Consider the following 26,281-nt stretch of genomic DNA (forward strand, 5'->3'; position numbering starts at 1 on the left):
TCATCTGTAATTCCAGTATTTAGGATCTGAAACCTTCTTCTGGTCTCTATGGATACCAAGCACACACACACAAATTGCACATACATGCACACATAAAAGCAAAACACATGAAATTAATATAAATCTAATAATATGTTTTTAAAGTCAAAAAGGAACAGGACAGGCATGCTGGCACATGCCTTTAATCCTAGCATTCAGGTGGCAGACTCAGGCTAATTCCTGTGAGTTCAAAGCCAGCCTGGTCTACATACTGAGCTCTAGGACAGCCAGGGCTGTATAGTAAGACCCTGTCTCAGAAAAAGTGGGGGGAGAACAGGTGAAAACAATATAAAAAGCAACTTTACTCATGGCTTCAGATGCCAAACAAGTATCCTCAGAACTAGGGCAATCACTCAAGTTTTCTGTTTTGCTTTTCACTCATTTTTATGCAAAGGGACTGAATGAAGGCACCATTCAGATTCCTGGAGTTAGGACTTGAGAACATTTGAAGGCCAGTTCAGTAGCTATTTCTTATGTGCCTGATTCCTGAATTCTGCCCTGGCCAGGCCCTGGGTGGATGAAGGACTTCTGAGGATTAGTTAAGGCTCAGATAGAATTAAAGCCAGGCAAGGTGGGTTGCTTTAACAAATAAGGTCATGGGTGCCTGGTTTCCCTTAGTAGGGGGCACTGTTGGAGTAAATCAACATCTAACTAGCCTCCAGACCTTTTCTTCAAGGGTCTTTTAGCACCTAGCAGCATCTTAGAGAAGGGCTTCGGTACTGGGAGTGAGTAGAGACCAAGAATCAAGGGAGTAAGTATTCTTTCTGGCCAAGAGAATTGATTGCACACAACTGAAGGACCAGAATAGTCTCCCTGTCCTACCAGAGCTCTGGGTCAGTGTCACGCGTGCTCACATGCACTTTGCCATCCATACGTGCAAATACAGGTCCAGACTCCTTTTGAATTTTAGTACCTTGCCTGTCTTTCATCATCTGTATACCCCAGGGCTTTCTCTCCAGCTAGAGAGAAGTGGGCCGATGGCTTGTCATCTGTCTCCTGCCTTCTCAACAGCCTGGTGTGATTGTGCACACCTGTAATCCTCGCACTTGGGGCAAAGGCAGAAAGATTGCCTCAAGTTTGAGGCCAGCCTGAATTACATAAAGAGTACCAGGCCAGGCAGGGCTACAGAGTAAGGCCCTATCTCAACAAAACAAAACATCACAAACTGATGAGTAGGTCTTGCCCTGCGACTTAGAGTTGGTGGGGGTGGAGCAAAGCCCCATTATCCCTGAATAAAGGAGGCAAAAGGAGTTGCTCTCAGGCTGTCTCATAGCCCCCACCCATATAGGTTCCTATAGGCGCAACACAGAAGGGAAAAAAGACAGAAAGTCTCTTCCGGCAGCAGGAAGTGGTAACTACCTATGGGGAAATGAGGCTAGTTCTTTCCTTTGGGGCTGAGTAGAAGGGGAACTGTAGCTGAACCCTGCTCCCTCCCCCTCAGGGGGCCCAGAGGGAACACAGGCCTGCAGTCCTCTGGGGAACTTCCCATCAGCTGTCAGGACTCCCTTAGGCCTCACTCAGAACTGTGACTCCAGGAAGGAGGGTGGCATCTGATGTCCGGGGAGGCAGGCTGCCTAGGGGCAGTCTTGGGCTTGGAGCAGCTATGGCGCCATTGTCCACTAGTATTGAGGGCCAGTGGCCTTAGGGATGTGGTCTGACACTGGAGACCACATAAAGCTTTCTGTAGATGGTGAGGAACAGCAGCAGGTGGTCCCAGGCATGTTGTGGCTCTCTTGCATTGGCTGCTTTATGCTGAGTCTTAGGGCTCAAGATGATCTAGGTAGATGAGCAGAGGGAGGAGGAAGGCAGCCTGCCTCAAGAGCTGTGCACGTGGGAAGGGGCACCTTGTCCTTCTGAGGCCCACCAGAGCAGCAGGCAGCTCTTGGTCTAGGTCGCCCCGCCCCTCCGGGGGACCTGCTGGGGGCGGGGCGGGGCGGGGCGTAGCTGGTGGAGGGTGCTGGTTTTGGCGCCCCTGGTCCCTGTGCTCGGCGGTCTTGCCTTGCTGCGGCGTGGGAGCATCGGGACTTGAAGGTGCGATCAGCCCTCGGCCATGGCGGCGCACGGGAAGCTGCGGCGGGAGCGGGGGCTGCAGGCTGAGTATGAGGCACAAGTCAAAGGTGAGAGGGCACTTTGGAGACCCCGAGTGTCTGCTGCTGATCTTCAGACATCCCCGGAACGGGGTGGAGGAGGGATCCCAGGTCCTGCTTCTTGGAACCTCTTTGGCCTCAACTGCCTGCCCATGCCCTCCCTCTGTCCTTTCTACTCAACTTGGGTCGCCTGCTGTTCACTCAGGCAGCAATGACTCTGGTAGCCTGAGGGAAGGGCAGACTGAGAGGGTGGCTTTATAGCTGGAGTGTTTTGGGCCACCTTGACTTTGCTGGTGGCCTGACACCTCATTCAATATCACTAGAATCCATGAAGCTTCAACGCCTTTGCCTTCCTTTAACTCTGAAGTAGCTTGCAGGTTAGGGTTGTTGACCCTGGGTCAGGCTGGAAGGCTGTGGATTAGAGAAGTCCAGCCAGACTGACTTTATAACCTTAGGATATTAGATCTCTGGATTCTGGCAAACACATTGCAAATCACATGCAAATGAGCTTTGTAAGTTCTTAGCTGACAGCTTCATTTCTTCAGGGTGTGGTAGGTAACTCTCACACAGGAAAAGAGGCAGCATCTAACCTCCCGCCCCCACCCCCAGTTTCTTGTTGTTTCCAGATATCCTTACTTCCATTACCACTCTCAATGGCTCTATATTTTATCTATTGTGGATACAAGCTCAGAGAAGCAGTGTCACATACAACAGCTCCCAAAAAGAGGAATGAAATAACCCTTGGAGTTTCCCAACCTGTAGATGAAATTCCAGTGCACTTATTTGGTGCAAGCAATTTATACCAAAGTATGTCTTAGTGATGTGTTACTGCTATAGTGGTGAGCATAGCTACCTTTGAAAGTTTGACACAGTTCTCTTCTTGGTGTCCAGAGCCAGCTTGAGGTAACAGCAGAGGGTGAGCCAGCAGGTGGAGACAAGGATCTCCTCCTACCTCCTACTTCCTCAAAAGAAGCAGCTGGGCGGTAGTGGCACATGCCTTTAATCCTAGCACTGTGGGAGACAGAAGGAGGTAATTCTCTGAGTTCCAGACTAGCCTGATCTACAGAGCAAGTTCCAGGACAGCCAGGGCTTACAGAGAAACCCTGTCTTAAAAAAAACAAATAAACAAAAGAACAACAACAAAAATTGTGACACCCAAGGACCTTAAAAAGTCTTCAATCACTTCAATCAGCAAACACGGATCAGTTAGTTCCAACTAAGAAAGTGGAGTTCGGTACCATTGTCTTTAAGATGGCCCTTGCTCATTCAACGTGTCCGGTTTTTTGTGGCTTTTATTTCTCGTGCCCCTCCCTCAAAAAAAGAAAAAAGGTCTTCCAACAATGCTAGAACAGAGGCACTGTGTTCACACTTTAAATTCTGACAGGTCAGCAAAGTCGTGGTTTAGAGGCCATCTATTCTGCTCTTCTGGTCAGCAGAAGTGAGAGTGGATGCCTGGCTCACAGGAAGTGCTGGAGGGGCCTGGGTCCCAGCTTTGCAATTCAAATATGCAGGATTTCTCACTTCTTTTGTCAGCTGTTCTTTGTTTGGGTGGGTGGGATTGGAGCTTGGGTAGTAGTCCAGGCTAGTCTTGAACTCATTATTTTACTCAAGCTGGCCTGTAACTTGCAGCATCCTCTTCCACAACGTTCCAGGGCTGGGATGACAAGTCTGTGCTACCAGATTTTTTTTAACACATCTGTTTTGCTCTAGACTCTGGAAATGCCTTATTGTATAGAAGAGAAGCAGTCCTTCTTGGTGGTTCACAGGCCTGAGGAGAAAAAAATTGCACACACTGATTTCATGTATGATGATAGGCACTGCAAAGGACAGCCAAGGTGCCAAGAGTACAATGGGGTTAGACAAGGACCAGAGCTAGTTTGGTAGGAGATCAGGGTTCTTTGAGCTGAAATCAACCTGGAGACTTCAGGCAGCAGTTTCCTGCCCAGTGTGGACCTCAGATGCAATTGACTTGCAATCTATAGCTCCTTGACACTGGCTGGTGTGCATGTTCAGAACAGGAAGTGCTGTTGCTACTGGTAGAGAACCCACACAATATTGTTGCACTTGGCACTGTGTAGCTAGAATAGGTCCCTCCTACAAGGAAGGGTATGCTGGATATTCTTGAGACCCTGCTTGTTATGAACTTAAATTGCCATTCTTCAAACCCTTTTAGTCTTATTTAGTAGAGACTCCCCTGATTGAAGTCAGCAGCATTACCACTCATTCTAATGAGTAGCTGGCACATACCACTTCAGCCACATGAGGCTGGTGACAATGATACTTGGTATTGTAGGCTTTGCTTTGGCTTCAGTGTTGGGAGTTTACAGACACACACACACACACACACACACACACACACACACACACACACCAGCTTCCTTCTGCCTAACTTGTGCCCTTAGTGGAAATTTAGCAATTACAGTGACCAGGTTAAGGGTATGCCCCAAAGCCCACCCCTAAGAGAGTCCAGAGGGTGGGATAGAAGGCTGATAAGTAGGTCATGCAAGCAGGTGGATCTGGAGCCCCTGGACTCAGGGAAAGAAGTCAGTCCCACCACAGAGTGGAGTCTGAGAACAGGCAAGAGACATACCGAGAAAGGAAATCAGAAGGGGAGATGGGGACTTCTGGGCAGGAGATACCTAAGGAGGCCTTTCATCTCATAGCCCCAGGAAAGTCACTGTCAAGACAGTTCACCCATTCTGATCTCTTCATATTAACTTTCTTTTGAACAGTCTGACTTCCTGGTTCCAATACCTACCATCTTTTTCTTAGACAAATATAGTAACTGCCCCTTGGGCTCTACACAGTAGCCATAGGGACCCTGAAAATGAAATGAGTCCACAGGGCTCTACCCCCTGGCTTATCTCTCCCTGGGCATCTTATTGGAATCCTGGACCACAAGCTTTTGGTCATCTGTTCCCATCCCCTCCTCCCAGATTCCTCCCCCTTACTTTTTGTTTGTTTGTTTTTCAAGACAGGGTGTCTCTGTGTAACAACTCTGGCTATCCTCAAACTTGTTCTGTAGACCAGACTGGCCTCGAACACACAGAGATTCACCTGTCTCTGCCTCCTGTGTGCTGGGATTAAAGGCATATGTCACCATTGCCTGGCTTCCTGTAGCTTTTTGTATACTTTTTTAAAGGCAGTGTCTCCTATAACCCAGGCAAGCCTCAAACTCACAGTGTAGCCAAAGATGATCTTGCATTTTGGATATTCCTGTTTCTACTTCTTAAGTATTAGGATTACCACCATACTTGGCCTGTGTGTGCATTTTATAAGCTCCCATCATTGTTCCTCGTCATTCTACCATGTCTCTGTCCCCCCGATATGGTCCCAGCTCCAGAGTAGCAGGCACTGTGTCTTGAATATGCCTGGAATGAAATAGATGTGAAGTCACCTTTCTACTAAATGAAGAAATCAATTAGTGTTCTGCTCTGAAGATATGGCTGAAGACCTATCTGTGGACATTCTGCTTCCTGGAAGCCAAGAAAGTGTGTTTTTGTGTTTGATGTAATGGTGTGTGGGTTGAGGTGCTCATCTGGGTCTTTGGTGTGGGGGCGTGGGGCATAGTGTTGCTATCAGCTTGCAGGACAGGCAGTTCTTGCTTGAGATATGGGTGAGGGAAGAAGTATTGCTAAATCAAGCCAGAGATAAGATGTCAAAAGGCCAGTGGTGGTGTGGGGCCCTCAGCTATGAGTCCCTGTAGAACAGAGGAAAAAACCCTGGGGTGGGTAACTTCCAGTAGAAAACAAACAGAAGCCAGACAGTGATGGCACATGCCTTTAGAACTAGCACTTGGGAGACAGAGACAGGTGAATCTCTGGGAGTTCCAGGCCAGCCTGGTCTATACAGAACAAACTACAGGACAGGCTCCAAAGCTACAGAGAAACACTGTCTTGAAAAACAAACAAAAAAGAAAAAAGGAACAGAAAAGAAAACAACAGACAAAAAACTTAGGCCAGTCCCTTCACTCCTCAACCTTGACTGGAACATTAGGCCATGGCCCTTCTTACTATGGGACTGGTTTCACCTGGCCTGAAGTGCCACAGCAGTCCTGCCACTGAGCAGCTTCTTGTGTCTGTTCAGAAGCCACAGCACAGAGTTTTCTGCCTCAGGGCCCTTCCTTCCCAAGTGCACAGGGGCTGCCGAGCCTGGGTACCTTGCTTCTGGACACACTTTCTTCTGTCCTTAGTTCCAGTTTGTTCAGTCGGGTGCCAAGGAGTCTTTGGTGTGGACAGAATGACTGTCTTTGCCTCTCCTACTGCTTGCTGGTCTGGTTGGTTCACACCATGCATGTTGACCAGGCCTGACCCAAGGTCCCCTTGCAGGGATGCGCTGGCAGTTGAGTGAGCAGCTCCATTGCCTGGAGCTTCAGGGAGAGCTGCGACGAGATTTGCTGCAGGAGCTAGCTGAGTTTATGCGGCGCCGGGCAGAGGTGGAGCTGGAGTACTCTCGGGGCCTGGACAAGTTGGCTGAACGCTTTGCCAGCCGCAGTGGTCGCCTGGGGGGCAGCGGCCGGGAGCAGCAAAGCTTCCGGTAGGTACCACGCGGGCAGCAGTGCCTTGCTGGGCCTGAGACCTAAGCTCCTTGGTCTGAGTATTCCTCTGCTATAACAGGAAGGAGCCGACTCTCCTGTCACCCTTGCACTGCTGGGCTGTGTTGCTGGAGCACACGCGGCAACAGAGTCGTGAAAGTGCCGCCCTTGGCGAGGTGCTGGCTGGGCCCCTGGCTCAGCGCCTGAGTCATATTGCTGAGGATGTGGGACGCATAGTCAAAAAGGTAGTCACACAAGTTGTGGAAGGCCTCAGGATCTAACAAAGCCCATGGGGATCTAACTGCTTGAGAGGCATGGGAGGCCAGGTGGAAGTTGCAGCCCAAGGTCGGCTTGTCTCAATCTCAGGTGGAATGGGTTGTCACAGGATGGTGGGAGGCACTAAGTAGGATAATGCTATAGACACACATATCCCTTCATCTCTAGAGTAAGGACCTGGTGCAGCAGCTGCAGGATAAGCTCCTGGAGGTGGTCTCAGAACTCCAGACAGTAAGCAGGACCCGCTGTGTGCTGATCAGGGGGAAGCAGGAACAGTCCCAAGCCATTGCATCTCCTAGTCAGGTTCAAGAGAATGGATGCTCAGGGATGACCTGAGTCAGGGGGCGGGGGGCAGGCATGGGCTGCTCTATGCTCTGGGGACAGAGTAGTTAGATGATAACATACTTAGGTGAAATGGCCTAACCCTCAGATCTGAATCCCAGGGGGGCTGAGGGGTACTGTTCCTGATCATGGCCTTTATCAGGGCTGCCTTACTTGGGCTTCCCTGCAGACCAAGAAGACATATCATGCATACCACTTGGAGAGCATGAATGCTGAGACCAAACTCCGGGAAGCTGAGCGGCAGGAGGAGAAGCGGTCAGGCCGGAGTGCCCTGCCTGCCACCATGGCTGCCTCTGCCAGCACCACGACTACTGTCACCACCACTGAGACAGTGCCCCTCAGAAAGAGCTCTCTCAAGAAAGGAGGGCGACTAGTGGAGAAGGTGGGCCTGGAAAGCTGTGGGTCCCCCTCTCTCCAGCTCTGGTCCCTGGCCTTTGTCCCCAAGTTCTTGACTGTCCCCGGGGCAAAAAAAAGTGTGGGGAAGAACCATAATCCTCCAACAAGATTCTTCCTTCCTGGTCAGACCTGATGGCTCTGGGATGTGGAAAGACAATCATACTGTCAGGACAGACTGATTCTATCACGTTAGTTCTAAGCATGTTGTCCCATAGCCCTGCCAGAGCAGAGAGCTGGAGTACTCTAAGCCTGGAGGACTTTTTCCTAGCTAGCTTCTAAGATTTTAGAAGCAGAACAACTCTGGATGAGTGAAGGACTGGGTGCCATTCTGAGAGAAGCATTCAAGGAGACCCCATGGAGAGGATGGAGAGGCTCCACACTAAGTGGAACTGAGGGCAATGGCTTTTGTTTTGTGCCACCCCCATGTGGAGCCTACGTGACTTTCTCATACATTTTCATAGCTCATACCTCTGTCACGGGGTCTGAATACAAATGCCTTTTACTTAGCCATCTGTTTCCAGGTGACCCACTTCCACTTCTCTGAAGAATGACAGTGGGGCATGTTAGGGACTCAAACCAAGACAAGGGTAGGGGTGGGGAGATCAGCCCTTGCCAAAAGGTCAGAAGTAGCCACAGAAGAGGTAGGGAGTCAAGACAGGTTCTGGGAGTTGAGTGGGGAACTCTGTGCACAGTAGAGCTGAGCACTGAGGGTGCACCAAGGACTGGTGTATGACATTGGTTTTTTTTGTTGTTGTTGTTGTGGGGTTTTTTTTTGTTTGTTTTGTTTTGTTTTTGTTTTTTTTTTTTTGTTGTTGTTGTTTTGTTGTTGTTGTTGGTTTTTTGAGACAGAGTTTCTCTGTAGCTTTGGAGCCTGTCCTGGAACTAGCTCTTGTAGACCAGGCTGGCCTCGAACTCACAGAGATCCGCCTGCCTCTGCCTCCCAAGTGCTAAGATTAAAGGCGTGCGCCACCACCGCCCTGTGGTGTATGGCAGTGTTAAGAAGTTCATGATGTATTAAGCATAAGGGACCTGTGGCACATTGGTCATGCTTTTCGGCAGAGGGAATGGGAACAAATGGTCTCCAAATGGGTGGCCCTGATGTGCTTTGGTGTCTTGAGCAGCGTCAGGCCAAGTTCTTGGAGCATAAACTTAAGTGCACGAAGGCCCGAAACGAGTACCTGCTCAGCCTGGCCAGTGTCAATGCTGCTGTCAGCAACTACTACTCACACGATATTTTGGACCTCATGGATGTAAGTCCTGTGTGGGCAGGCAAATGGGATCATGGTATTGGAGCTTAAATGCTTGAACCATTGGCTCTGGCTCCAGACCCACAACAGTATCTGCTTGCTTCTTCCCAGTGCTGTGACACAGGTTTCCACTTGGCCCTGGGGCAGGCCATCCGGAGCTACACAGCTGCTGAGAACCGCACCCAAGCCTGCCAGATGCAGGGATTGGGCAGCCTGGAAGAGGCTCTGGAGGCTCTGGATCCTCCAGGGGACAAGGCCAAGGTGCTTGAGGTTTATGCCATGGCCTTCTGTTCCCCTGAACATTTTGACTACCAGCCCCATGAAGGTGATGAGGTGAGGGTCAGTTTATTCCACCCCTGCTCCTGCTACCCTTACAGCCCAAGCTGATTGCAAAGGGCTTTACATTCTCTGGACTTCATGCTAATGTGGGTCAGTCACATAATTTACACTTTCACAAAACAAAACAAACAAGAAATTCTAGGATGCTGAAATTTAGCCCTTCAGTCTGTGGCCTCTGGCCCATTAGAACAGTTTGCTGTGGCAGTTCACTGAGGGGCTGCCCTCAAACACAGGACAGCCCCAGCATCCAGAGCTTCACCATGGCTGTCCATACACTATACAATGAACACTCTTTGTAGCCATGCGTGCCTTTTATCCTAGCACTGGGGAAACTAAGGCAGAAGGACTACCTTAAGTTTAAGGCTAGCCTAGGCTGCATAATGAAGCCCATAGCTTGGGCTTCAGTGTAAAAAATCTGTCTACAAATAGACAAACTGATGACGACAACAACAACAAATTTCATAACAGATACTAGTGAGGAACTATAGAGTGCAGCATCCTCCGTTCTTTCCTCTTTTCCTTCCTCCCTCCCGTCTTCCTTCCTCCCTTTCCTTCCTCCCCTGTCTTCCTTCCTTCCTCCCTTCCTTCCTTCCTTTCCTCCCTTTCTTCCTCCCTCCCTTCCTAATTTCCTTCCCTCCCTTCCTTCCTCCCTTTCCTCCCTTCCTTCCTCCCTTCCTCCCTCCCTTCCTAATTTCCTTCCCTCCCTTTCTTTCTTCCTTCTTTCCTTCCCTTTCTTCCTTCTTTTCCTTCCCTCCCTCCCTCCCTCTCCTTTCCTTCCTTCCTTCTTTCCCTCCCTTTCTCTCTTTCTTCCTTCTTTCTTTCCCTCCCTTCCTTCCTCTCTCTCTCTTCTTTGGTTTTTCAAGACAAGGTTTCTCTATATAACAGCACTAGCTATTCTGGAACTTGCTTTGTAGATCAGGCTGACCTCCAAACTCAGAGATTCACCTGCCTCTGCACAGGTGGTTGTGAGCCACCTAACATGGGTGCTGGAAACTGAACTCAGAACCTTGGGATGAACAGCAAGTTTTTTAATGATAAAAGGTAAAACATTATTTCTGCAATTTCCAGGTGCAAAGTTCAGTGATGTGAAGCATCACTGCTATGTGACTGTTACCCTGTCTATTTCTAGACTGGTTTTGTTTTTTGGGGGTTTTTTTGTTTGTTTTTTGGTTTTTTTTTTTTTTTTTTTTTTTGATTTTTCGAGACAGGGTTTCTCCGTAGCTTTTTGGTTCCTGTCCTGGAACTAGCTCTTGTACACCAGGCTGGCCTCGAACTCACAGAGATCCGCCTGCCTCTGCCTCCCGAGTGCTGGGATTAAAGGTGTGCACCACCACTGCCCGGCTGTTTATTTTTTATTTTTATTTTTTAAAGACTTTATTTATTTATTGTGTATACATACATGCCAGAAGAGGGCACCAAATCTCATTATAGATGGTTGTGAGCCACCATGTGGTTGCTGGGAATTGAACTCAGGACCTTTGGAAGAGCAGGCAATGCTCTTAACCTCTGAGCCATCTCTCCAGCCCGTTTATTTTCTTAAACAGAATTTGTCCCTATTAAATATTTGGGTCTCCATTGCTCTCCTTCCAGCTTCTAGAACTCACTATCTTACTGTCTCTGTGAACTTGGCTACAACACTGACACATAAAGGTCTCTCACAGCAGTCAGCTTCTACAACATTTGTAGGGACCAGCTCATTCTGTTCCTCAAGGTTCATCTATCCTGTAGCATGTGTCCTTTTTTCATATGACTTAAACATTATGTATTCCTTTGTATTGGTATTTGAAACTTACTGAAGATACAAGTCATATCCTTGGCAGAGACTGCAGCTCCACTGGTAAAGTGTCTATCTAGCATGTCTGAAGCCTTTGGTTCTCTCCCCAGCACCCCATTAATCTGGCATGGTAGCCATCCTGTCATCCCAGCACTCAGGAGTTGGAGGCAAGCAACAGAGATGTATCCTGTTTCTTCAGGCCTCTTCTTACTCCTCATTTGAGGTCTGTGCCCTGGCCTAGTCCTCCTCAGTCCCTGGTACTACCTTCTTCAGGTGGCTGAGATCCAGGTTGAGATGGAACTTCGGGATGAAATTTTGCCCAGAGCCCAAAACATCCAGAGTCTCCTGGACCGAAAGACCCTCGAAACAGAAGAGGCATGAATGGATGCGCCTGGGGTGGGGACAGGCCTTAGAGCTTTCTCTTGGCTTCAGCTGCCCAGACAGTTCCTTCCTAGCTGGCAGTAGCTTCCCTTTTCTCTTACTGCGAATTTAGGCTTCTTTCTTCCCATGCTGTCCTCTCTCACTGCGTTGGCACTCTCCCTTCAGGTGAATAAGACACTGAAGGCAACACTTCAGGCTCTGCTAGAGGTGGTGGCATCAGAGGATGGGGACATGCTGGACCCTCTGCAGGCCAGCCCTTCCACTGAGTCCCTCAAGTCCACAAGCTCAGACCCAGGCACCCGACAGACAGGCCGCAGACGGAATCAGCAGCAGGAGACAGAAACCTTCTACTTTACGGTGGGGCTGGACAGGCAGGACAAGGCCATAAAGGGCAGCAGAGGGAAAGGGGACTGAGTTGGGTTCAAACTAGGGACTCTTCTTTGGGTTTTCCAGAAGCTGCAGGACTATCTGAGTGGCCGGAGCAAGCTTGCCAAGTTGCAGGCCAAGCATGAAAAGCTGCAGGAAGCCATACAACGAGGTGCGTCTTGCTCCAGACACGCCCTTTCTAGGGCCCAGAGCTGCCCTGTCCTCCCTCTAACCTGGCCCATGTTCTTTCCTGACCAAAGGTTGTTTGACATACAGGAACTAACCCAGCATAGGTGTACTGACTTCTCTCCTACCCCTTGGTCCTTTGACTATCCTGAGCTTTCAGCCCAAGCCTCTTCTCTCTGGGGTTAATTGAAGATCTTCAGCCTGAGAGACAGACCAATATTTTCTCCTTTCCAGGTAATAAGGAAGAGCAAAAAACATCTTGGTGAGTCCTTGATGCGGCCTATTTAGAGGTCCCCATCTCCCCTATTCTTACTCCCCAGCTCTAGTTCTACTGCCAGCACCTGTGGCCTGGCTGGGTTAGGGATGGGAAGACTCCTCCATGGCGTGTTCCCCTAAGAGGCAGCTCCCATTCTTCTCAGGACCCGGTGCACAGAAAGAAAATTCCACAAGAGCCACCATCCCCGTCCTACCTCCCAGTATAACCAGAAACTCTTTGGAGTCAACCTGGAGAAGTTTATCCAGGTATTTGCTTTGACCCACACTCCAGCCACTGAAGGCTATCCCTGTTGCTTCTGGTCTTTTTGTTTTGTTTTTGTTTTTTTGGTTTTTCGAGACAGAGTTTCTCTGTAGCTTTGGAGCCTGTCTTGGAGCTAGCTCTTGTAGACCAGGTGGGTCTCGAACTCACAGAGATCCACCTGCCTCTGCCTCCCGAGTGCTGGGATTAAAGGCGTGCGCCACCACTGCGCGGCTGCTTCTGGTCTTTTGCCAGCCTTGGTGACCCAAGCAACTGCATAATCCCAGAGCTCTCTAGTCCCAACCTTCCTGGGTGTAGCTCAAGCGCCTCTACCCATGCATACCACTTACCAGTGCTGCTGAGGGCTCCCTGGGCTTTCTAGTGACCTGTAACAATTAAAGGAAACTATATATATATATATATATATATATTTTTTTTTTTTTGGTTTTTTCGAGACAAGGTTTCTCTGTGGTTTTGGAGCCTGTCCTGGAACTAGCTCTTGTAGACCAGGCTGGTCTCGAACTCACAGAGATCCGCCTGCCTCTGCCTCCCGAGTGCTGGGATTAAAGGCGTGCGCCACCACCACCCGGCAGGAAACTATATTTTTGTTATTATTGTTTACTTTTGGTTTTTGAGACAGAGTCACTTTTTTTATTTTTATTTTTTTGGTTTTTTGAGACAGGGTTTCTTTGTAGCTTTGGAGTCTATCCTGGAACTAGCTCTTGTAGATCAGGCTGGTCTCAAACTCATAGGGATCTGTCTGTCTCTGCTGTCTCTGCCTCCTGAGTGCTGGGATTAAAGGTGTGCGCCACTACTACCCAGCATTGAAGGGAACTCTTTTTTAAAATAATTTATTATGATTTATTTAACTTTATGTGCATTGGTGTGAAGTTGTCAGATCCCCTGGAACAGGAGTTACAGACAGTTGTGAGCGGTCATATGGTGCTGGGAATTGAACATGGGTCAGTGCTCTTAACCTCTGAGCCATCTCTCCAACCCTCTAAAGGAACTCTTTTTTTTTTTTTTTTTTGGTTTTTCCAGACAAAGTTTCTCTGTAGCTTTGGATCCTGTCCTGGAACTAGCCCCTATAGACCAGGCTGGTCTAAAGGAACTCTTAAGGAACTCAAAAAACCTGGGGCTCTAGGAGCTGGAGAGATAGCTTAGTGGTTAAGAGCACTGACTGGCCTTCCAGAGCATTCCAGGTTCAATTCTCCAGCACTCACATGGCAGCTCAGAACTGTCGGTAATTCCACTTCCAGGGGACCTGACACCTTCACACAGATATAAATGTGGGCAGACACCAATGCACATAAAGTTTTTAAAAATTAAATATATACCTAAAAGAGAAAAAAAGAAAACCTGGGACTGTAACATTTTTAGGGATAAGGTGTCGAAGATTCTATCCTATGGTTAGGATCAGCACAAGATGCTTATAGGTCATACTTCTGGCCTGTATGACCTTGACAATTCTAAACAGAAAAAATGCAGGAGAGATCTGAAAGAGCCAGGTGTGGTGGTACAGCCCATAATCCTAGCACTTAATGGGCAGAGAGGCAAGAGGATCAGGAGATCAAGGCTAGCCTTAGCTATATAGCAAGCATTAGGCCAACCTGGGATTAGTGAGGTATTGACTCAAAGGGAAGGGAGGAAAAATAACAGCATCATTTACAACCATCCCATTATGTACCTAGAGCATCCGTAAGAATCAGACCATTTGGGCTGGAGAGATGGCTCAGAGGTTAAGAGCACTGGCTGTTCTTCCAGAGGTCCTGAGTTCAATTCCCAGCAACCACATGGTGGCTCACAACCATCTGTACTGAGATCTGGTGCCCTCCTCTGGCGTGTGGGCATACATCAAGGCAGAATGTTGTATACATAATAAATAAATAAATCTTTAAAAAAAAAGAATCAGACCATTTAAATGAGCAGATATAAGTTCTGGAGTGTTCTTTGACTGCAGGTCACCATCTAAATTTTGATTGCCTTATTATACTTGCAACTATTTGCAAATAAAAGGTAAAGTGCCACTTATATGGCACCAGCGAATCAATTTCTTCACAGAGATTCCAATAAACTCCACTATAACACTATTAAGAGAAAAGTGATAGACTGGCCAGGGAACTTGCTGTGTCCTAGTAAAATAAATGTGTTCTCTGTTACCAGAGCTCAGGTCAACCTGTGCCCCTTGTGGTGGAGAGCTGTATCCGGTTCATTAATCTCAATGGTAAGTATAGGCTATCTTCTGTCACCCTGGCACTGGGAATTTGTGGGAGAGGGGATTCTGCCTGTCAGCTCCTTATCCTTCACAGGCCTGCAGCATGAAGGCATCTTCCGGGTGTCGGGTGCCCAGGCCCGTATCTCTGAGATCCGAGATGCCTTTGAAAGAGGTGAGGACCAATAGATAAGTGTGGCAGTGGCTTCAGTAGGCACAAGTAACCTCATTTTACCATGTTACCCTCCACAGGGGAGGACCCTCTGGTGGAAGGTTGTACTGCTCATGACCTAGACTCAGTGGCTGGGGTGCTGAAGCTGTACTTTCGGAGCCTGGAGCCCCCACTCTTCCCTTTGGACATGTTTAATGAGCTGCTGGCTTCAGCAGGTAAGGCCTGAGGCCAGATGGGTAGGAGGGCACCCACTAATGGTAGTGGATACAAATTTACTTGGTCTGCTCTCTTGGGCTGCCTTGGCCACAGAACTGGAGGCTGTGGGAGAGCGCATACAGCCTGTGAGCCATCTGCTATCCAGACTGCCCAGACCCGTACTAGTGGTTCTGCGATATCTCTTCACCTTCCTCAACCAGTGAGTACTTCTGGGGAGCCAGTTGGCTCTTGGGGTTGGAGGGGGTCACTAGTGCTATAGCTCCCTGCCTGTGACCTGCATATTTCCCCAGCCTGGCCCAGTACAGCGATGAGAACATGATGGACTCCTACAACCTGGCTGTATGCTTCGGGCCCACACTGTTGCCTGTGCCTGCTGGGCAGGACCCTGTAGCCTTGCAGGGCCGGGTGAACCAGCTGGTGCAGACTCTTATCCTGCAGCCAGCACAAGTTTTCCCATCCCTGGCCATGCTGCCAGGCCCCATCTATGAGAAGTGCATGGCACCACCTTCTGCCAGCTGCCTGGGGTATGCTTTGGAGGCTTATTGGGGGAGAGGGAATCGAGTGGAGGGAAACCTGCCTTACTCTGCTTGAAATATCAGGGATGGCCAGTTGGATAGCCTTGCTGGGGAGCCGGAGCTGGAGTTGGAAGCTGGGACCACAGCTCAGGAGGATGGTGAGGAGGGATCGAGCAGGGAGGCTCTGCCCCATCCTTTACTCTACCCTCAGCCTGACCATTTCTTCCTGACAGAAGCAGAAGGAGTTGTGGAGGCTGTGGCCTGCTTTGCCTATACTGGCCGCACGGCCCAGGAGCTGACCTTCCAGCGGGGCGATGTACTGCGGCTGTATGCTCGGGCATCAAGTGACTGGTGGCGAGGGGAGCATGCTGGTGTGCAGGGACTTATTCCCCATAAGTACATCACACTGCCTGAGGGGTGAGTGAGCTGACATCCTGGGGAGAGTCTCATTGTATCTGCCTGGAATCTCCTGTCATATTCATGATTGCTTTTTAGCCTATACTCAAAGTAGAGTCTCCAGGCCTTCTTCTTTCTGGAAGTAGTCGCTGACATTCTGCTATGCTCAAACAGGACTTGTTCTAACCAAGGTTGCTGCCTTCCACAACCCTAAAACAAAGTCTATAGGCCTGGGTTTCACCCAAACACAACTATTCCCAAGTCCTTTGACTGGGGCAGGGAATATTGGCCTCCAAGCTCCAGCCAGGAGAGAGTACAAAGAAAGCCAGTCTTTTCCCTTCCCAGGGATGAAAAGCGGACAGCTAGTTTGCAGACCACGACGGAATCTGTGAGCCAGCCAGAGGGCTTCCTGACCTTGGAGTTTACTAATCGGTGAGCCAGGAGAAGATAGGCTTTTGGAAAGACCCCTCAGCTGTGTGTGCTGTTAGAAGCAGCAGGCACCGTGGATCAGAGGCTACCTGTACTGTTAAGCTTGAGGGCATGGGCTCTGGGTTTGGCCACATGGGATTGGGGGCGTTGTTGCATAAAGGACTCTAAGTGTGCCCAGAACAGAGTCAGCCCTATTTGTGACTGGGAGGGATTCTAGAGGAATAAGATGGGCACTGCCAGCTTATGTTAAGGATTTCCCAGGGCCATTGCCAATCTTCCAATCTGTGCCTTGTAGGCTGGAATTAGGCATCCCACGGGAGGCTGTGGGTGCCTCTGGGCACAGAGGACACTATTTGGTCCCCACCTCCCCTGAGCGACCTGTGGAAATAGATAAGGTAAGAGCCAGGACTGGCTATGGAACCAGCAGGGGGCGCCTCTTCTACATGGTCTCTGCCCTTACCAAGGTGAGGCTCATTGTTCTTATCCTTAGTCCCAGTCCAGGGGCACCTGGTGCTAGCAAGTCCAGTCACAATTTAGGGAGGGGCATGGGGGACAAGGGAGAAGAGACAGGGTGGGAGGGACAGGGGTAGAGACATAGAGGCAGAGATAAGAGGGCAGAAGATCATCAGCCCTGCTGTGGTACTCGTGAGCTAGGGAGAAGCCAGACTGTCTAGGCTGATGTGGGCTAGGGGCTCCAGGATAGACTTCAAGGCTGGCACCTAGAGCTAGGTTTTGGTCATTAGCAAGTCAGGGAGAGTAAAAGAACAGATTATAAACCGGGCGGTGGTGGCGCATGCCTTTAATCCCAGCACTCGGGAGGCAGAGGCAGGCGGATCTCTGTGAATTCGAGACCAGCCTGGTCTACAAGAGCTAGTTCCAGGACAGGCACCAAAGCTACAGAGAAACCCTGTCTCGAAAAACCAAAAAAAAAAAAAAAAAAAAACAGATTATAGGGAAGTAGAGGGGACAGCTGACTGAGGCTCTGATGAGTGGTACAACTTGGGGAGTCACCTTTATACGCCGAGTCCTTTTTAACCCCTGTAAACTGAGCAGGGAATCCCTGAAGACAGATGCTAAGTCTTAGGAAGAGTGTCCCCACTCCTAGGCCTAGGGAGCCTAGTAAAGGCTGGTAAATACACAGACACTAAAGCATTTCAGCTGGGAGACCCAGGGGAAGCCACTGACCCGGGAGTCCCCAGCATGTTGACAGCCCCAGAGACAATGGATGGAAGCTCTCTTGTCAGCCAGAGAAAAAGTAGGAGTGAGGAAAGGGAAACCCAGGACTCAGAGGGGCCCCTTCTCCAGAACCAGACCACGAAGTTACTGTCCCACAAGCAACACTGAAAGTGACTGGAGGAAGAAAGCTGGAATGAAGTGGGGGAGGTGGCCTGGAGGCTCAAGCAGTCTCTTCTATGGCCTGGAGAGAGAGCCTGGCCTCAATTTGGGCAATGGAGGAAACTCACTGGGCCCTCCATTTTTCCTTTCTGCTAGGCTGTGGCGCAGAACATGGACTCTGTGTTTAAGGAGCTCTTGGGAAAGGCTACTGTCCGCCAAGGACATGGGCTAGCATCTACAACCTCCCCCAGTCTAGGAACCCGAAACCTGAAGCCCTTGGCCTGCAGCAGCTTCGGCAAAAACAAAGTCTTCTCCCGGGGACCTGGGGCTCCAGTCTCTCCCTCAGCCTCCCATCCCCAGGGTCCAGACTCAACTCGCAAACCGCTCTGAGGCAGCTTACCTCAGCAGTCACCAATCCATCATTTCTCTCTAGGCCTCTTTGAGAAGTAGCAAAGGAAGGAGGCTAGAGACAAGCCCCTCTGTACCTTTGCTGGGAAACCCTGGGCTATGGCTGTGGAGGATGGAAGTTGCAGTAATTCATAAAGACCCTTACACTGGCTGCTGTTGTAATAACCTACACTCTGTTTGGGGGGTGCTAAACGGGTCTGATGCAGTGCAGCTCCCAGAGCCTGCACTGCTAGAGGCCAGATACCAAGACAGAAGGTTGAACAGCTTCAACAGCTTCTCCTGGGAAAGAGGATCCTCTGACATGGAGCTAGCTGCCTGTTGTCATTTGGGGACCTGCTCCCAAAAGTGCAATCTTGGTTGCTCATATCACATGCTCTTGACCATATGTATATTTATAGGTATGGAGGGGTCTTTGTCTTTATCCACCATTTACCTGGTCTGAAAAATCTTTTCCACGTGGAAAATTAACTGCAACTTTTATTAAGGAGATAGACAGAAGGGAGGAATAACGGGAAGTTCTACTAGCCCCATTCTGGTCCTTCCTTCACCTCCCTGGGATTCTTCTTCATCCACAGGGTACTTGCCAGGATAAGAAGCACAAGCACCTCTGTCCCCTGTTCCCTCTCCAGACCTTGAGGCCTCTGTTCCAGTTGCTTCCCATGTCTGGCACATAGGAGTCAACTTGAGGGTTTCCTTACAGTCCTGGAACATTCCTTCTTGCGTACCTGAGGACAATGAGACCTAGGGAGGATCAAGGATGGCCAAGGTACCCCTCTCTTGGTACTCCCAGGGCCAAACCGAGACAGTCAGCTACAGGGAGCCTTTGGATGGAAAAAGCCCAGTGATTGCTCAGGAGGGTGTATCCTTGGTCAGAGAAGAGCTGGCCGTGGCACAGGACTCATCTTGAGGCCCCAGGCTGGGTGTGGTGTGCCTCTGAGCACAGCAAAGCAGGCTCCGCAGCTCTGATGAGATGCTGCTACTGAAGGAAGCATAGATCCAGGGGTTGGTACAGCTGTTAAGGCTAGCCAGCAGCATGAGCAGCACAAAGGGAGGTCCTATGAAGGAGAGAAGAGTCCAGGTTGGAGCTTAGGGTGTCCCTTGCTCATGCTAGCAAGCCATGGGGGCACCACATGTGAACCCACTAGTAGGGCATAAAGGTAAAGCAGGTGGAATACCTGAATGTTTATAGCCAGGCCCTTACCTCCCTCATCCCCAGCCTTAGCCACACCCACACCCACTTTCCAGAGGAGCCTCTGGGTCCCACGCTGCCCACAGCTGCACAAGGAAGAAGGGTGCCCAACACAGCACGTAGACGATCACGATCACCAATGTCATCCTCACAGTCTTGGCCATGGCTGCTGACACATGGGCTCCCTCGGTGGGACTGCCTGTCCGGTGCCCTCTGCGGCGCCTCCCTGCCCTCTCAGATGGCCCTGGCACCAGACTGGCATGAATCTCTCGGAAGATAAGAACCTGGCAGGCAGCAATACCCAGGGCAGGTGCTACAAACACCATCAAGGCAATCCAGGTGACGTAGGCACGAAGGCCCCAGGGCTCTGCAAATCTGGCCCAGCAATCAAACACTCCACTGCCATTTCCCACATCTCGTTGAGCAAAAATGAAGAGCTGAGGCAGGCTGAGAAGGAGTGAGAAGGCCCAGGCCACCAGCACTGGCCGGTTCCAGCGAGCCCCACCTCCATGGCGGTATGCCAGCATAGGGCGGCAGATGGCGCGATGGCGGTCTAGCGTCATGGCCAGGATCATATAGGAGGAGGCATACATGCCCACCATCTGCAGGTACTTGACGGCCCGACACAGGGCATCAGGGCCATGGAAGCGGTCAGTGGCATCCCAAGCCAGCTGGGGCAGCACTTGAAACAAAGCCACAGCCAGGTCAGCTAGGCACAAATGACTGATGAAGACGTGCATGGGTGCCCAGCGTCCACGCCGGCCCCGTCGTATTAGGGCTCCCAGCACCAAGCCATTGCTCAAAGCCACAGCCACAAAGATGGTAGAAAGCAGGGCCAGTTCAGCCCGGACTAGCAATGGGTTTCGGTCATCCAGTAGCTCCTCCTGGCTGCTGTTGCTGGGAGAGCTAAGGGGCGAAAAAGGCCCAGGCACAGCTAGGCGGAGGGGGGGGGGGGGGAACACGACGACAAGTTAGTGGGGTGCCCTGTAGGCTCCCTAGCGCCAGGGATGGTGGCCTGTGCAGCTGACACCTAAACCCCTTGTTGGTCTTACTGCCCATTTCCTGGCTCCCAGCAGAAGGGACTTCAACCCGCTCACAAGAAAGGGAAAGAGGTTTTAGAAAAAGGGCCTTGTTGGCTTCATCAAACCCACCTAGCCCACCTGGCTCATCCAAGCAAGGGGAAGTAGGAACCCAGTGACTGGAACCTTACCGGATATGGTGGACACAAGGAGCATGGTGGGGGTGGCTGCAGGTGACCTGCACACCTGTCACGGGGGCCAACTCAGCCTTCACTCCAGGGGCCAGCCCCGCTGTCCAGGGTCACTGCACAGGATAGAGGTGCCAGGAGGCAGGCACCTCTCTTAAGGTGCATTCACAGGGTGGAGGTCCTGGGCAAGGAATATAAAGAACAATCAGACAGAACAACATATGAAACTCAGATTCCATCCAGGCAGCACGCAAGAGCCAGACTGGTGATTATGCATCAGAGGTAAACACTAAGATCCCCCTGCCCAGACAGCAACTTGGATAGACCACCATTGGAGGGCTAAGGACTGGACAAGAGAGACCAACTATGCTTCTCAGAGCCCTTTTACAGCCCCTTACCTGCTCCAGCTCCTGGGCTTCTGGGCAGCTGGGCAGCAGCGTGAAGGTGGCTCAGCGCTCAGAACCGTTCTCCATTGTCGGCCCCGCCCCAACCCAGCCTCAGGGAATGACCTGCACAGGAGACTTCCCCCTCCTCCCCTAGCCTCCCGCCTCCCCTAGTCTCGCTGGCCTCCTTCCTCCTTCTACCAGGAAGTAAGTTCCTGTTCTCCAATTTCCCTTTCTGCCCCAGGCTTCCTCGGTCAGTCCCAGGACACCCTTCGCAAGCGCAGGCCCCTTGGTTTAGCAGCAGCAGCCTCCATCCTGCCTGCCCCTATTCCACAGGTCCATCTTTCTAGAACATCTGGTACAGCAGTGCTGTGGGAAACTATTTAGTGCAGCACCTCATCTCCTAAGTGGGAAACTGAGGCTGGAACTGATCCAGAATCACTACTTTTTCATGACAAATCCTGACCTTTTTTTTTTTTTTAAATATTTGTTTATTTATTATGTACACAATATTCTGTCTGTGTGTATGCCTGCAGGCCAGAATAGGGCATCAGACCCCATTACAGATGGTTGTGAGCCACCATGTGGTTGCTGGGAATTGAACTCAGGACCTCTTAACCTCTGAGCCATCTCTCCAGCCCCCAATTCTGACCTTCTTTAGCCAAGCCAAGCTCCTTCTTTTATCTTCATCTCCCTGTGCCAAAAGCCTGGGGATGGGAGAACCTCTCAGGACCATTCAAGACCCTCCTCCTCAATTAGGGCTGTCTGCCCAGAGATGAAGGACAGGAAGGGAAGGCTAAACCAGGGCTAATGTGCCCATGTGTGATCCAGGTTCCTCTCCAGGAGCCTGTAGGAACCAGGAGCACCTGCACCCTCTTCTTCATGCCCCACCTGTAAGCACCCATTCCAGGAGGAAGAAGGCTTTTCAGACTGATCTCCAGTATAGTTACCTGTTTCTCTCTCTCTCTTCATACACACACCCTCAAATACATGCTTCACCCAACGTGAAGACTCATGCATTTGCGCACAAACAGCAGGCTCAGGATCCAAGGTCCCGTGTGAAAGAACCTGAGCAGAGAGCTTAAGGACCCAGATGTTTAGGACTTCCTCTCTCCCACACACCCAACTCCTGTAACGGCGTAAACCAATGCAGACAGATTATAAAAATATATACAGCTTTAATGGGGAAATAGACTTACAGAACCACCGTTCCCTCAGAGACCAGGAAAGCAGAAGCGATTTATAGGTGAACATTAGCCTGAGGTGAACACGCCCCCTAAGGGGCGGGACTTATCCCTACATCTCCCCCTTTTGTCTAAATAAGACAGAACTAAACCAAATACAACTATATACAATAATAACAAATAATAAATATAACAATCAATATTGAGAACAAAAGTTTTGCTAAACATTCTATCTCAAGAAGTCTAAATAATGTAGAGAGTAACTACAATTTTATAATCTTCAACTCCGTCAAAGATCTGAGAAGGGGGGGGCTGGAGAGATGGCTCAGAGGTTAAGAGCATTGCCTGCTCTTCCAAAGGTCCTGAGTTCAATTCCCAGCAACCACATGGTGGCTCACAACCATCTGTAATGGGGTCTGGTGCCTTCTCTGGCCTGCAGGCATACACACAGACAGAATATTGTATACATAATAAATAAATAAATATTTTTAAAAAAAGATCTGAGAAGGGAATAAATATTACTTAACAAACGAGATATATCCAAAATGTGCAACAATTGACAGAGACAACTGACTACCTGGGCAATCACCCAAAGTCTCGTTTGCAATGTTGAGTCAACCAACTTTGGCTAAGGCCTAACATAACTGACATACCATTATTAAAGGCAAGGAACTTTTCAAAACTATCTAACTTGTCTTGGCAGGATATGACAGTCCTGTTTTATCCATTGATGCATGCTCTGTATCTCTGTCAGTGGTTGAGGTATGGGCATTTCTTTGCCCAAAGGCCAGTTCTGCCAAAAAGAAAGGCTCCAGGTGGAGTGTCTTTGGTGCTCAACATTTTCTCGGGAATAGAGCAGTGTTGCCAGGAGCAATTGTGTCTCACTATCACGAAACTCTGAGTTAGATTAAAGGCCATTTTCTACAGCTCTTTGAAGAGGTTGAAGATTATCTATCTATACTGAGTATAATCTCTATATATCTAAAGAACCTGATTAGTCTAATTATAAATGACAAACTTAGATGACTATTAATCTATATAATTCTCAATATCTATCTAACTTAAAGACTAAGACAATAAATGACTGTGTAACAAATGAGGATAATGACCTCCAAATATAAACACTGTACAAATATACATTGCAATATGGTAAATATATATCAATACACAAACATTATATAAGTATCTTAATCAGAGGTAGAGATGTACACTGCAATATGGTAAATATATAATATATATATCAATACAATATATGTCAATACATAAAAAATGTTTTAAACAGAGGTAGAAACATGCATGCATACAATAGTCAATATAATTTAACTTTGTATCAATATACAAGAATCGATACCAATATATTTGTCTAAAAACAGTAACTCACAATTATAAATCTATTATCCCATCATTCCCTCTTCTTTTTTTTTTTTCAAAATGATCCCTGAGCTTATAAAATTCCTCTCCAATCTCCCAACCCCTAAATGATGTCCCTAAACCCAGGGGCAAACTTTACTGGGAGAGGGGACATCCTTCTCTAGAATTACTTCCAGCTGTCATGGGGGCGACGTTCTTTCTGGGGGATCCTGTGAAAGTAAAATGATGGTTAAATTTCAAGATCAATGTCTTTTAAAATTGCAAATAGTCTCTGAGTATTTTGTGGCGGTCTGGCCAGAATGTTATACAAGATATGCACCATTTCAGCTAACCAAGTTGGGATTGTCTTGTGCAGCTGGTACCCAAAACGGGTCTTGTAGTAGCGCTATCAGTATCATGACGTCATATCAACCAGGTGGAGTTGTTGTTATGGGGCCCCATCTTCTTCCTGGAAACTTCAAATGTCACTTCAGGAAAAACCCATGTTCATTGTGAAAAACTTAAACATTAATCATATAGACATACATATATATATTCAATGAAAGGCATGATAGATATATTCAATGAAAAGTATGATAGATATGAGAAAAGCAAAGATGTTTTCTAAACTCATATTTCTTTCTGTCCCCTATCATGGCTCTTGACATGAGACAGAAACTCCAGAAACTCTGGGTTTTTCTCTTACTAACAGGCTTGGAATTGGAGAGGGACTGAGCCAGAGTCCAACTTCAAAACCAGCTCTACATATTTATAAAGAAATGTTTAATAAGACGTATATATAAAAAAATTAATACTTACAAAATGTGTCCATCCATCAGTAATTAAATATTCAGGGTCCCTTAATTTCTTTGAAGATGAGTATTTTCCTGTGGAGATAAGAAAGAACCCTGCCCCCAACCTATCTGTATTTCTTACCATCAGTATGCTCGCCATCCTTGTGAATGAATTGTTATTTATCTTTTCCAAGTGGCTTCTCTTCTTCAAACTGAACCTTTATTAATTTTGACGGTATCTACAATTTTTCCTCACCTGTGGAGATAAGAGCAAAACCCCTTCCCCAACACAGCACATCTCCTGGCTTCCATTGTGAGGTCAGCACATCCTTGAAATAAACTGGTTGATTTAGTTCAGTAGATTTTTCCATTATCCATTGTCTTTCTGCAGCCGTTGTTCCCTTCTCATTAGCATTGAGAAAATTCAAGGTTAACAAAGCATTATGTAACCTATTTCTGGGGGTGTTTTCCACCCCTTTCTGTTTGTTCAACATATCCTTTATAGTTCGATTTGATCTTTCTATGACTGCTTGACCTGTAGGATTGTATGGTATACCTGTAACATGCTTGATATTGTAATAATCAAAAAACCGTTTCATTTTCCTAGAGACATAAGCAGGACCATTATCCGTCTTTATTTGTGTAGGTATACCCATGATAGCCATGACTTCTAAAAAATGAGTGATTACTGAATCAGCTTTTTCTGAACTTAAAACAGTTGCCCACTGAAAGCCTGAATAAGTGTCAATGGTGTGATGAACATATTTTAATTTGCCAAATTCTGCAAAGTGGAACACATCCATCTGCCAGATTTCATTCCTTTGGGTGCCCTTTGGATTAGCCCCTGCAGGCAGTGGCGTTTGGTTATAGAAAGAGCAAGTAGGGCATTTCTTTACAATCTCCTTAGCTTGTTGCCATGTAATAGAAAACTCTTTCTTCAAACCTTTGCTATTAACATGATGTTTTTTATGAAATTCAGAGGCTTGTAGCACACTACCAATTAATAATTGATCAATTTCTGCATTCCGTTGTGCTAGAGGACCTGGCAGACCCGTATGGATCGGATGTGTGTTATGTACATAGGGCAAAGCCTGTTCCTGATCAAATCTTGAACCTGGAGAAACAATGAGGTTAGTTCTGTATCATCAGGTATAAATTCAGCAGTTTCAATATGTAAAATAACTCTTTCTGCGTATTCTGAATCAGTAACTATATTAATAGGTTCTTTAAAATCCCTTAGCACCATAAGAATGGCATATAATTCTGCCTTCTGGACAGAATCATAAGGACTTTGTTCCACCTTACCCAAGTCTTCTGATTTGTAACCTGCCTTCCCTGATTTATTGGCATCAGTATAGAATGTACGGGCTCCAGTTATTGGAGCATCACGGACGATTCGAGGAAGGATCTAAGAAGTTCTCTTTATGAAGTTAAGCCTCTTGCTTTTTGGATAGTTGTTATTAATGTCTCCCAAAAAATTAGCACAAGCTCTTTGCCATGGTTCATTATCTTCCCATAATTTCTTTAGTTCATCAGCAGTGAAAGGCACTATAATTTCTGCTGGGTCTATGCCTGCTAGTTGACGAAGTCTCAACTTGCCTTTTATAATTAACTCAGAGACGTTTTCCACATAAGTTTTCAGTTTCTTACTTGGTTTATGTGGTAAAAAGATCCATTCCAAGATAATATCATCTCTCTGCATTAAAATTCCTGTAGGAGAAATTTTTGATGGTAGTATGACGAGAATACAATCGAGCTCTGGATTGACCCTGTCCACATGTGCCTATTGTAATTTTTCCTCAATCATTGTCAGTTCCTTTTCTGCTTCAGCTGTTAATTCTCTGGGACTGTTTAAATCTTTATCACCATCCAAGGTTTTGTTCAAATGAATTATTAGATCAGGTGTTATCCCAATAACCGGTCGTAGACTGGAAATGTCTCCTAACAGTCTTTGAAAGTCATTGAGAGTCTGTAGGTGATCTCTCCTAATTTGTGCCTTTTGTGTCTTAA

General features: G+C 48.2%; 2 protein-coding genes across 5 annotated transcripts; one reads left to right on the forward strand and one right to left on the reverse strand.

Moving 5' to 3' along the window:
* Positions 1 to 2,036: 2,036 nt before the first annotated feature.
* Positions 2,037 to 18,300, forward strand: Arhgap4 (Rho GTPase activating protein 4). 3 transcript variants are annotated; one of them, XM_057759535.1, is made up of 22 exons: positions 2,037 to 2,156; positions 6,455 to 6,662; positions 6,743 to 6,905; positions 7,105 to 7,167; positions 7,448 to 7,660; positions 8,796 to 8,924; positions 9,033 to 9,254; positions 11,308 to 11,409; positions 11,581 to 11,772; positions 11,869 to 11,953; positions 12,202 to 12,229; positions 12,387 to 12,489; positions 14,645 to 14,705; positions 14,791 to 14,868; positions 14,946 to 15,080; positions 15,175 to 15,280; positions 15,372 to 15,605; positions 15,681 to 15,754; positions 15,830 to 16,013; positions 16,338 to 16,424; positions 16,717 to 16,816; positions 17,913 to 18,300. In XM_057759535.1, exons 1-22 carry the CDS (start codon positions 2,090 to 2,092, stop codon positions 18,144 to 18,146), a joined length of 2,868 nt encoding a protein of 955 aa, XP_057615518.1. In that variant the 5' UTR covers positions 2,037 to 2,089; the 3' UTR covers positions 18,147 to 18,300. The 3 variants fall into 3 exon arrangements, with proteins under 3 accessions (XP_057615518.1, XP_057615519.1, XP_057615520.1); XM_057759536.1 differs by having other exon boundaries at positions 15,833 to 16,013; XM_057759537.1 differs by having other exon boundaries at positions 15,836 to 16,013.
* A 713-nt stretch (positions 18,301 to 19,013) lies between these two features.
* Avpr2 (arginine vasopressin receptor 2) lies at positions 19,014 to 20,588 on the reverse strand. Of its 2 annotated transcripts, none has more exons than XM_057760511.1 (3): positions 20,564 to 20,588; positions 19,403 to 20,287; positions 19,014 to 19,219 (listed from the first exon to the last, which is right to left on the reverse strand). In XM_057760511.1, exons 1-3 carry the CDS (start codon positions 20,586 to 20,588, stop codon positions 19,014 to 19,016), a joined length of 1,116 nt encoding a protein of 371 aa, XP_057616494.1. The 2 variants fall into 2 exon arrangements, with proteins under 2 accessions (XP_057616494.1, XP_057616495.1); XM_057760512.1 differs by having other exon boundaries at positions 19,034 to 19,219; positions 19,491 to 20,287.
* Between the last annotated feature and the right edge of the window lie 5,693 nt (positions 20,589 to 26,281).

The sequence above is a fragment of the Chionomys nivalis genome, chromosome X (assembly GCF_950005125.1).
Source record: "Chionomys nivalis chromosome X, mChiNiv1.1, whole genome shotgun sequence".
NCBI lineage: Eukaryota > Metazoa > Chordata > Mammalia > Rodentia > Cricetidae > Chionomys > Chionomys nivalis.